General features: G+C 38.0%; 1 protein-coding gene and 1 long non-coding RNA gene across 2 annotated transcripts in view; one reads left to right on the top strand and one right to left on the bottom strand.

Annotated features, from left to right (window-relative positions):
* LOC106527589 (uncharacterized) overlaps window positions 1-12,335 on the top strand; it is a 58,606-nt gene that overhangs the window by 42,954 nt on the left and 3,317 nt on the right. The gene's annotated exons all lie outside the window — the stretch shown is intronic.
* Window positions 7,578-12,335, bottom strand: part of cbx2 (chromobox homolog 2 (Drosophila Pc class)) — a 7,038-nt gene continuing 2,280 nt past the window's right edge. Inside the window, exons 3-5 of the mRNA XM_014022511.1 lie at window positions 9,945-10,010; window positions 9,756-9,825; window positions 7,578-9,021 (exon numbers count right to left, since the gene is read on the bottom strand). Of these exons, the coding sequence (XP_013877965.1) occupies window positions 7,738-9,021; window positions 9,756-9,825; window positions 9,945-10,010 (1,420 nt within the window). The 3' untranslated portion in view covers window positions 7,578-7,737. The remainder of the gene's footprint in view (window positions 9,022-9,755; window positions 9,826-9,944; window positions 10,011-12,335) is intronic.

The raw sequence follows: 12,335 nt of genomic DNA, 5'->3' as shown, positions 1-12,335 counted from the left end.
CGTCTGCGTATTGAAAGGTGCTGCAGGACTTCTGAACGCAGCAGTGACAATGCTTTAAGATTTATTTGTGTTTTTAACTCCCAATCTGTTAAAATCCCAACATCGCTGCACTTTGACATGAAAAATGTTTGTGTTTTATCTTTTATTGCTTGTTTTTGGTGCTTTTATGAGGAGAGCCACTGACCTTTTGACCAGGTCGGCCTTGTTAAAGAGGTCTTGGTGGGTTTTTTTCTTCCCCTCTGGTTAAATCCAGATAATGTTTAATATTTTAATTTGAAACAAATGCTCCATTTAAAACAGTTTATAAAAGCATCTGCTTTGTGGCTAACTTTAGTATCGTTTATTATTATTTTTACTTTGAGTTGACTTTAACAGTTATCTTGCAGCCGGCCACCAGAGGGCGTTGGTCCGTTTGTTTTCTGCTCCTCTCYGTTATAAAAACATCTGTTTTAAACACAGCAGATGTATCCTGATAAAAACGAAAATCATTTTTTTTAAAAGATTGCTGGGAGAAATATATTTGTTTGATTTTACACCTCATGGAAAAAGGTGGTAACTWTTTAATATGAAGCTTTTAATGAAAAATACATGTTTCATGTACTAAAACTCAATTTAACAGAGTATTAAAGGCACTTCCTCTTGTAAGGATTTTACAAATTAAAGGTATAATTACATACTTAGCAATAACTCTAAAAGAACCATCTTTGATTGTTAATAAATGTGACTTTATAGATTAAAAATGTGATAAGAAATACTCTGACTTCTAACTTTTTTCCCATCAACCCCCGAGAAGGAAATATAAAAAAAAACTATATCTCTAAGTAAAATTAGCACCAAATTTCTTTCTTTTCCACTCCAACAAAAAGTAAAAGATCATTTCAAACTAATTTATTCTTGCGACGACTTTTTACAACAGAAATTGAAAATAAGCTGCAGCTCCTGTTCTGTGACTCAGATGTTGAAACTGCAGAACGTCTTTTTTCTTTGTAACGTTAGAAATGTTTGTTTATATAAATGTTAAGTCTGGATCCTGGGTAAGAAATRTTTCACCTCTAAGTTCTGATAAAATCAAGATAAAGAAGCAAACCACGTTAAAAACAATCTGATCCTTTCAGCTACATTTTTATTCATAAATGCAGTTTTTAAACCTTCCCTTTTATTCAACGGTTTTTTACATAAAGTAGTTTTATTGAGGAAAGTGCTGATTCACTGCAACAGTGAAGCTCAATCATTGCATCAATAAACTGACAGTATAAGAAAATAAATGAAAGTCCTCTAAAGATAATGTCCTTTTTATTTTATATCATGTTTTTTTACCGTATTGTTCTTTAATTTACGCTTCTGCTCAGTTTTATGTAAACTGTATGTTTGAATTTTTAAAAAGGATTCTAAGCAGAACTGAAAATGTTTTAAAAGTGAACCCAGTCAAGTATTAAAACAGTTTAAAAAGCTGTTTTTTTAACGGTTTTTGTCCTGCAGGTATTTTAATTATGGAAGGAGGATTTGATCAGAGCTGCCAGAAAAGAAGATTAAATTTGCAGCAGAGAAACAACTGATTAAAATCTGATTTTAAATCTACTTTTCATTCAGAGTTTGATTCTAAAAGACTTGTTGCTGAATTATTCAGAGTTTGACTCAGATTCAGACCTTTTTAAAGTTAATTATTGGTTTGTTGGAGACGTTTAGTGACACACAGATCATCAGATCAGATGTTTTCCCTGCAACAAGTGGTGACTGTTGAAAACTGAAACAATCAAATAATAAATTAAAATCTTGTTCCTGTTAGATGTTTTTATATAAATACTTTTATTATTAATTCTAGTAGTTGTCAGTAATGTAAGGATTTAAAGATTTAGTGGTGTCTGATGAGGTTTCATGTTGACTGCAGAGAACCAGAACCCATCCTGGACCTGATCCGGTGCAGCAGCTCCATCTTGTGGCTCTTTTACGGCACGTTCCGAAGGTTTTATGAGGACCTAAAAACAGGTTTCTTCGTGTAAAATTAAACATTTTAAATGTAGTTTTGGAGCCAAAGCTAACAGGACTGCTGCTCTGGAGATCAGATGCCTTCTAGTYGTTCCTGTGAGCAGAAACAATCGTTAAATTTGTTAATTATTGTAGGATAATATAAAACAGGGCTATTCAACTGAACTGTTCCAGGGGCCACAGTTACTGCAGGTCAACATCTGAGGAGCCGAACATCCAGCAATTAAATTTATTATTAAATAAACCAAGTATTACAAAGATCTGTTACCTTAATAGTTTATTTTGCTGCATTTAATCATGATTACAACATACAGAACCCTATAAAAGTAGTTATAATAAAATAACAAAAATTACCTAGTATGTCTCTTATTTAACACAAATATTATTTTGACATGTTTGACTTGACAAATTTTTAAACCAATTTTATTTTCACTTTCATAGTTTTATTTTTAACTGCTTGTAATTTTAACTGAAGAAATGTTTTTTACCAGCTTGCAGCCAGGATTCTGATGTTTCTGCAGACACCAAACATGTTAAAGTAGAAAACCGGGGGTTTGGACTTAAGAGATGAATGAACCAATTGGCGGGCCACATCTGGCCCACAGGCCGCCAGTTGAATGGCCCTGATATAAATATTGTTTATTCGTGCACCTCTGATGATCTCATTCCTAATCTTCTCCATCCTTGTCTTGTCGACCGACACTTCCTGTTGTGTCTCCAAACCAACAACAGCTCGTATGTAAATGAGTTTTTCTTTCACCTTTTCTGCCACAAATCTTTTCTTCACCTCACTTCCTGTTTCCCTGTTCAGTCAACATACAGACCTAAAATACAACTACAGTATTTTATTTCCAGGGTTCCTGTAGATCCTTAAAAAGTCTTAAAAGACACTGAATTCATCAATCCAAAAAACAAGGCCTTAGTTAGCTTTAAAACGTCTTAAATCGATCTTTCACAGGTCTTAAAAATGTTAAGTTGTAAGAAGGATGATTGTATTTGTCTCAAATATTAAAATGATTCTTAAGATTTTTTATTTATTTACTGCCGTTAGTTGTTTTTTGCTAAAATAACCATTTAGGTAAAACTGTTGCTGTTTTTATTGTGAAGTTGGTCTTAAAGTTCATTTCAAGTGGCATTAAAAATATTAAAAAGTCTTAGATTGAACTTTAGGAACACTGATTTTATTTCTTAGTTTAGTGCCAGTTTATCAACGTCTCCCATAAAAACAGTCAGACAGGTCGAATTTGTTGCATTTATTAGTAAATATAAAAAGTGGCACACAAAACAACAGTTTAACAACCCTCTAAAGATAGTTTAATTTGTAATAAATAGGTTGAAAAGAAAAACAAACGTATTGACACGGTTAGTAGATCTACAAAAGACCTCAAACAGAAACAAGTTCATGTTCAGAAGAGTAAAAAAAAAAACAAGAGAAAATAAACTTTTACCCACTAACCCTCACATTCTGTGGAAATGACTCCAGGTTTTCTTTAAGTTGCATCATAAAACACGAGTTGGCTCTAATAGAAACATTTTCGACAAAATGGACCGAAACCACTTTAACAGTTTCCATCAGTAACCCACTTCCTGTTTGCTCCATATATTTGTGGTCCGTCTCCCAGCAGGACTGTTCCCACACTTCCTGTCAGAAACTGAAACAGGTAGAGGCTCCCGGGGTTGAAATCCCAGCCCTCGTTGGGGTAAAGTCTTTAAAAAGGGAAGAAAGGCACGGTCTGCAGAGCAGCTTTGTTGCTGAACTCGTCTCAGGGGAGCAGAAAGTAGCGCACATTGTTGTGGTTTCTTTTTCCATCAGATAAAAACATTTTCAGTTTCTCCCCTGCAGCTCCTGGACCTGCGTGTGCACAGAGTACGATACGAACAAGCGACTGAAAGACGAGGATAAAAAGTTGAATTATGGAAACGCTAGAAACTAAAATTGATTCACAAGCATGATCGATTCTGATCTGTGGTCCAGAGCTACGGCGTTACATTTGTGCCAACAGCTTGAGTGAGCAATAACACTGATCTGAGAGCAGATAAATATGAAAAAACAATAATTTGGGTTTTCTTCTTCTAATCAAAGCACTTATTGCAAATATACTAAACCAAGAGGCAGAAGTGACAAAATCTTAAGATGTATTAAATCACCAAAAGATAATATATTTAAATTTTGTAGCCCAACAATATTTAGTTAAACATAAACATGTTGTCACTGTCATTGTGTATTTTAGAATTTTTTTTTAAATACATTATGGTTCATTACTTGTTGGTTTTGATATTTGTAGATATTCAAATTAAGCACTCCTGATACAACAGAACATCAGCATGAAGAGGGACTAATACATTAGATTATCTACAAATATCAAAACCAACAGTAATTTATCTAAATGTAATTAAGAATCATTGCCTATAATATATTAATTAAAAAAGTTAAGTTGAATTTAATGTTAGATGCACTGCCTACAATACACAATGACAGTAAGCATATTTGTATTCCTAAGTAAATATTCTGGGCTACAAAATATATCTTATTTTTAGCTTTTGCTGATTTAATGGGTCTAAGTGAGCGTGTGTGTGATTTGAACGCACACAAATTGTTTGTTACCTCCACCAAGGAGGTAATGTTTTCGGTCGCGTATGTCGTTCTGTCTGTGGACAACATTAATCAAAAAGTTGTGGATTTACAACGCGTGGGGACTGGGCCAAGGAACACACCTTTAAATTTTGGTGATGTTCCGGATCACGATGCAGCTACAGGAATTTTTTTTATTAATCCTCTGAGATCGGCAAAGCTGTGATGCTTTCACAGGGCTTCTGTAAAAAACAGTGACAGCATTCAGTGGTCATTTGAACTGGATTACACAGCACGGACTTCAAACTTTATAAAAGTAATGTTAAAACCAGATGTAATGATGAATAATTCTTGCAATAATGTGCACATTTTCACGCATTTGGTGCACATTTAGAGAACGTCTTGTGACCAGGAAGTGCGTGACTGCACCATGAAACCCATTTTTCCCATTTCCTCAAACACACCACACTGTCGTAGGCTTGTAAACAGATCGATGAAGAACGAGGAAGAGTGATGYGCACAGGTGCGGTGGACTTCAGACTCGGAGGTTGTTTTTCCGTTTGTTCATTTTCAGGGGCGACGTAATGTTTTCGGTCGCGCTGACCCACTCGCTTCATGAGCCGACGGTACCAGGAAGCACTTTATAAAGAGAGTCAAACCATTACAAACTCATACAAGGAGATAAAACAGACGTTTTACATGGTGAAATGTGACTGATGAAAACTTAGGAGCTTAATCCCACACCAGTTTGACCATGAATAACGTCGGGACGAATCGGTCTTGGCGAAGGTTTGCGCTCTCAGAGTGCTTCTAGTTCATRTTGATATTTGCTCTCAAATCAGTGTTACTGCACCCTCAAGCTGCTGGCACAAATGTAACGCCACACAGAACGCTGCTCCTGCAGCTGTGGAGGCGTCATCAGGTGTAACGACCATCAATTAATCAAAACAAGTCTTATTAGCTCATATTATCAGCCTGAGTCTTATCTGAGCGTCAGAGGGGGGCTGCAGATACCTGCGCAGGTACACCTGCTCAGATAAAGTCTAGAGAGGTTTTCTGAGGCCATGATGATGATGATGATGATGATGATGATGAGCTCAGAGCAGCAGAGGGAAACTATCTGCTCCTCTGTCTGAAAACACAACGTCCAACAGATTCAGGCGGTGTTAACGTTAAAGAAATGAAAATGCCCGTGTAGYACATGAAAACCAGAGGTAGCTAATCCATGAAACGCTAAAACAGATTACTGACAGATTACGGTTTTAGTATTGCTCTTCAGAGAAAATCCCTCATTGAGCTGTATAACCATTAAAGGGATAAAAACAGAACAAAGTGACCTAAAATTGAATTRAAAWTTGTAAATTTTGTTGCAGTTTCAGTGAATTCTAAGTTTTCATTGATCACAGCTCATGTTTGTTCCACTGGAGTTCATCTKAAACCCTRTTCTGATGGGATTAGTTTTACCTGGGGACCACATGCTGTCTGTAATAACTGCAGATTATCTGTGTTGTTAATCCCGTGTGAATCGGACATGTCGGTAATTTGTAAAATAAAAATACCCCCACAAATTACCTGCTATATACCTGCTTTCATAGCGTCTCAGGAGCTATGAAAGGTGTGTGCGAAAACAAACGCCGAACGACCAMGTGACCGCGCATCGACTGTTCGGCTCTGGAACGAGTATGCTCCAGGCTTTACCAGATGTGCAATGGCACCTACATTAGCTGCGTTTCCACTGACCATGAAAATGAGCAAATTTATTTTYGAAATTCTAATTTGCGCAATGGAAACACGTCAATTTTGAAAAAAAACCTTCCTTTTTTCAACAAAACGTTTTTGCGCTAGGATGAGATGGTTTTTCRGCCGTATCGAAATTGGTGTTTTTCGCAAAACGGCAATGGAAACACTTTTTTCACATCACAGGAGTCACGTGATCAACAACCGGCTGTTTCTACTGGTGAAAAAGACGACGAAGATGATAACAGGAAGTAGAAGTAGTAGTAATATCACAGAAGTAGTATAAAATAGTAAACTCACCGACTACAATTTCCCAAAAACACAGCATACGTAGCCGCTCCCAAGTAGGGACTTGTCTCTGGAAAGCCTCGATAAAAGACGCCGACGTCTCCTCTGATGATGAGCGCTAGTGTCGTGGTAGCAACATGCTATGTGTTTACATCCATCGCCGCCATGTTTATAATGACTTATCATGAGAACAAACGTATTCACGTGACTTTAATAGCATTTCTTACTTACACTTACACTGCAATTGCGAAACTGTGTTTTTCGACATTAAAAAAGTATCGACAAAGTTTTTCGCACAACAAGCCCAACTTAAGACCTACTTATTAAAAGGGGCATTTGGTGTTTAATTTTTAGCATCTTTATATCTTTTTTACTTTCTTTTATTGTAAATTGTTTTTAACTTGTACTGATTTTTTATGGCTTGATTGTTTTTGTTTTACCTTGTGAACCACTTTGGTTGATGCAAGTCATTGTTGGAAGGTGCTATATAAATAAAGTTTATTATTATTATTTGCAATGGAAACACAACTACTGTTGTATTATTCTACAAAAAGACGTGGAAGGACACTTTATAACTTATGAAATGTTGTGAATAGGAGCGCGAAAGCTTGATGAACAAACTGAATGGTGCACCGCGCGCGCAGCCTCGCCGTCTTCAACATGTCAACTAACCAGGCTTCACCCGGGAGATGTCCGTAAATGTCGGTAAAATCTGCGGCTTCAGTTATCCCATGTGGGGGAGTAATTTATTTGTTACATGGGGTCCCCAGGTAATGCTTATCCTGTGCCAAAAGGGCTTGAGAAATAAAGAAAAGGTCTATGGTGAAAAGGCAGATTGTCCCGTCATCATCCAACAGATATTCTGGATGAATAAAGTCTGTAAAACCCTGGTTTTATGTTAGTTATTTCTCTCCTACATGATCTCRGTAAGAAAAGTAACGACTCACTGATCTGTACCAGAGTCCAAAATGAGCGAATAAATAGTTACAATCAGTTACTGACTCTATTTTTATTTCTATTTTTCTTGTTACTAGAATAAAATAAAGCACTAACTCTTAACCCTGTAGTTTGGTCCCTCGTGTTCCTCCAGCCCTACCGCTCTCCAGTTCTCTGAGACCTCAGGTGGTTCTGGTTTGTCTGGACCGGGTAAAGAGTCAGTAGTTGCGGATGCTGAAGAAGCCCACGCTGGTCGGAGACTCCTTGACCGTGACGGTGACCAGGTTCGCGGTGACGTCGGTTACAAACACGTGTTCGATCAGGCTGCGGGTGGGCTTCCAGTCCTGGTTCTGGCTCACGACCGAGCGACCCCGTCCGGCGCAGGAGGAGTCGGGGTCCGAGTCGGAACTACTCTCCTCCTCGCCCGTGCTCATTTCTGTGATTTTGGCTTTCTTGCTGCCCTTCGTGGGGATCCTCTCCTGCTGGTTCTGGGTCTCCGAGCAGGACTTCTCCGCCCTTCCTTGGACTTTGCTGGTCTGGATTTCGTTCGCCTCTTTGTCTCCGCCGGCCTGGGTTTTCCTGGCCGGCGGTCTTCCAGGTGTTACTGGACTTTTAGGAGGATTGGACTCCTGGTTTTGCGTGACGGCGGTCTTCCTCGCMGAGTTTGCTGGACTCCTCAGACCCGAGGCGGGGGTAGGACCAAACCCATGAGCACCAGTGAACTGAGACGTTTTGCTCTGGAGGTTGAGGGGCTGAGGACTGGAACCCTGACTAAAAGAAGAGTTTTTGGAAGACAAGGATGTGATGGTTTTATTCCCAGAAACCCGCTGCACTGTGGACACGGGGGTCTTCTGTCCACTGGGTGGGCTCAGCGTGTGCTGAGGGGTTCCCTGAACGGGATGTTTGGAYGTGTTCAGATTCAAAGCTGCGACTCCTTTGGATTTACAAGCTGCCGTCTTCAAATCCAGACTGTTCAGACTGGAGACGGACAGTTTACCCTCGCTTCTGCTCTGGTGGGACGAGGTTTGGACCGAGGACCGACCAGGTCCAACGGAGCTCATTTTCACCGGCCCCCCCGGGCTCAGGGGGCTCCTGTACGGACCGCCCGCCACATCTCTGCCGGACGAGTTGCGATGAAAGCCCATGAAGGCAAAGCTGGACGGGTGGACGGGCTTCTTGATGGCCCCTGGAAGATCCGCATCCTTGGTGGTCTTCAGGATCTTGCGAGGACTCTTGTTCTGCAGGAAGTCCTTGGCTTCGGGGGGTTTCTTGCTTCGTTTCTTTTGGGTCTCCTGCTTCATCACAATCTGCGCCTTCTTCTGGGGGTGGGGGACGGCATGGAGCTCCCTTGTTCTCACCACCGGGCTCGTTTGCTTAACGGAGTCATCGTCATCCTCGTCTGAGGAAGAAGAGGAGGAAGAGCAGGAGGATGAGGAATCGCAGGACGAGGAGGAGGAAGCAGACGAAGAGCTGCTCGACTTCGCAGGCTCTGGTGCGTTCTCCTAAAACGTGAAGAACAAAAACAATAAAAGGTCTCCCTTAGCAAAATGTAGTACATGCAAGTATCCTTTAAGTTTACTAATTTAAACTAAATAAATAAGAGTATACTTCCAGTTTACTTTGTATGTACTCATCTGAGATGTACTTAACCAAGTACACGACATGGTTTGCACTAAAATATACTAAATATACTCAGTTTACACTAATGTTTCAACTTTTGGCCAACATAAACTTTAGTAGTACACTGAAAGTACATTTTCACACAGACTGGTTTATTTGTAGTATATTTCAAGATTAAACTAAAAGTATACTTAGAAGAGTACTTTCAGTATACTTCTGAGTATACTTTCATAAACTTATTGTGGACCAATTTAGTCCTAGAAGTATACTTGTTAGTAAACTGCTAGTTTATATCAGTGTACATGGTAAATAAAAGTACACTTTGGGAAATATACTTTTACTTAATGAAATGTACTTAAAGTATACTTCTTTTTGTAAGTTTATAAACTTGAAAACACATAACAGTATACTTTTTATAAACTAAATAGTCCCAATTTTGTACGAACAAGTATTAAATTAGTATACTTTCTAGTACACTACAGGTACATGGTGCCTAGTATACTTGATATACTTAAACTTATACTTGAGTATTCCTATTAAAATGAACTTTAAGTATACTACTTTTTACTGACGTGAATAGGAGATGGTGAATAAAGTTCTGCTGATTTGGACTTACTAAGATCTTTCGTGGTCGTCCTCTGGGCCGTTTGCCTTTTTTAAGCATCAGAAGCTCCTTTTCTTGCTCTCTGATGAAAACACAAACATAAAATAACTTTAATTACTAAACTTTTCTTAAACATTAAACAAACTCCAGCTATATTGAGTTTAATCTAAAGGATGGAGGCCCCTGGAAGAGCTCACGTACTTCTTGTTGAACGCAGCCAACAGTCTTGGATCGAGGATGTTTTCTTGAGGCTCCCAGCTGTTGTGTCTGAAATAATTGGACATGAAAAAGATTTACTGCTTTGAAATGAAAAGAAAGGTGAGCCAGCCCGACTCAGAGCCCAGATTTAAACAGATTTTATCCAATCAGAACAGAAGACGTGTGTGTTACCAGACAGTTTATTGAAAGGTTGGCTGTAAACGTCAGTTTGGGATCGCTTAAATGGCTTAAAGTTTAAATTCAGTTTGTGAGCAAAAACAGTCTGAAAGTTTAACACAAAAACAAACATCTTTTATCTGTTTTCACAGATGGAAGTGGAATTAAAGACGTTATTAGCTCTTTTATTAGCGAACATGTGGCCTGGTTCTGAAGAATCCTCATTAAACACACCTGTCCAGATCTGTTACCCAATAAATATACACTGTTCAAAAAAATAAAGGGAACACTTAAACAACGCACGCTAAGTCCAAGTAAATCAAACTTTTGTGAAGCACATTCAACTCTGTACAGAACAAAGTACTCAATGCGAATATTTCATTGATTAAGATCAGGAGTTAGCGTGCCTTAAGTGTTCCCTTTATTTTTTTGAGCAGTGGATTTGGCTTTATAGAAATCCTTGATGTCAGACACACGTGGACACAATTGTTGGTACTCCTCTAACAAAAGAAAAACCCACAATGGTCACAGAAATAACTTGAATCTGATAAAAGTCATAATAAATAGAATTTCTATGAAAATGAACAAATAAAAGTCAGATGTTTCTTTTCAGCCAGGCGTCAACAGAATTAAAGAAAAAAAAAAAACCAAACCCATGAAACAGGCCTGGACAAAAATGATGGTACCCCTGAAAACAATGTGACCAAAGGGACATGTTAAATCAATGTGTGTCCACTAATTATCATCACAGGTGTCTACGGTCTTGTATATAGGTCCACAACAAAATACTAAGGATACCTTCATTTCTGTCCAGGCCTGTTTCATGAGTTTTATTTATTTTTTAATTCTGTTGACGCATGGCTGAAAATCAATGTCTGACTTTGATTTATTCATTTTTACAGAATTTTTATTTATTATTACTTTTGTCAAATTCAATTTATTTCTGTGACCATTGACCAGTTTGTCATCAAGCTGACAAAGCTGTTCAACAGGCACATGGCAGAAAACTGTAAGCTGCAATAAATGGTCGGATCAAATGTTTGCATTCAAACGTTTTATCAGCACCAGTTTGATAAACAGAATGGACCCGAGACACCACATCAAACCAGAGCCCCTCAGTGAGTGGAGGAAATGTTTGAGAACTGCAATGAGAGAATTAGTCGTTTGATTTAGGTTTAACTTATTTAAAATAACTTTTTTCAGATGTTTTTGTTTATACAGTATATATATTTATATAATTTTTCAGTATTTAGAGAAAGGGTTCTCAAACCTTTTGGTTCTGGGGACCCCTTGCAAGGATGAAAAATTGCCAGGGACCCCCTCATAAACCCCAGGTTGTTTTAAAAGTAATTTACTTTCATTTTAAGCCCTAAATGGCATGGGAATATTAGTTTTTGTTTGGTTTAGTATGTTTGTTTGTTTGTTCCCCACGTGCTTTTTAAAAAATAAAAACCAAGTAAACAATTTATTGAAATTTTTGAGGACCCCCAAGATGCAGCTCGTGGACCCCAGTTTGAAAACCTCTGATTTAGAGGATCAGAAAATGCTTTGTGGGCAATGTATTAAATAAGAAATAATAATAAAGCAAACAAAAAACACCTCCGTATCAAATTAGCCTAAAAGAACGCTATACTGTAATTCAATAAATAAGTTTACGGAATAATCTTGATGAAATTAAAACTTCCAGAACAATTTGTTTAAAAAGAGACTAAAGGTTAGTTTATTGAAGAAAAAAAGATACTAAGTAGTACGTATCAACAAACTGTTGTTGAAACGATGGAACATCTTTTTTTGTATCAAAGTTAATCTATGTTTTTCTTTCCTCTGCTTTCTTTCATTTCATTTAGAAATTGTTGTATTTTTTATAAATTTTTCTTGTTTTAACAAATGAATGCATTTTTTAAAGCTATTAAACAGTTTTTGCATAGTTTGTTTCACTGCTAACACAGCAGTTGTGTCTAGCTGCACTTTTTTAAAAATAAAACTGTCCTGTTGGAACAGAAATGATGTATTAGTTGCTTTTTGCTCTGAGCCCAGAACAGAAAAACATCAAAAACACCCAAACCCAGACCCAAACCAGTGGTTATTCCGTATGTTGCGGGTGTTTCGGAGAAACAGAGACGTTTATTTTCTAAACATGATGTCCCAGTGGCTTTCAAACCCCAAAACACATTACGGCAAAGGCTGGTTCACCCCAAAGATCCGGTGCCCCGGCAC

The sequence above is a fragment of the Austrofundulus limnaeus genome, unplaced genomic scaffold (assembly GCF_001266775.1).
Source record: "Austrofundulus limnaeus strain Quisiro unplaced genomic scaffold, Austrofundulus_limnaeus-1.0 Scaffold333, whole genome shotgun sequence".
Taxonomy (NCBI): domain Eukaryota; kingdom Metazoa; phylum Chordata; class Actinopteri; order Cyprinodontiformes; family Rivulidae; genus Austrofundulus; species Austrofundulus limnaeus.
This window is presented reverse-complemented; position numbering and strand designations above follow the sequence as displayed.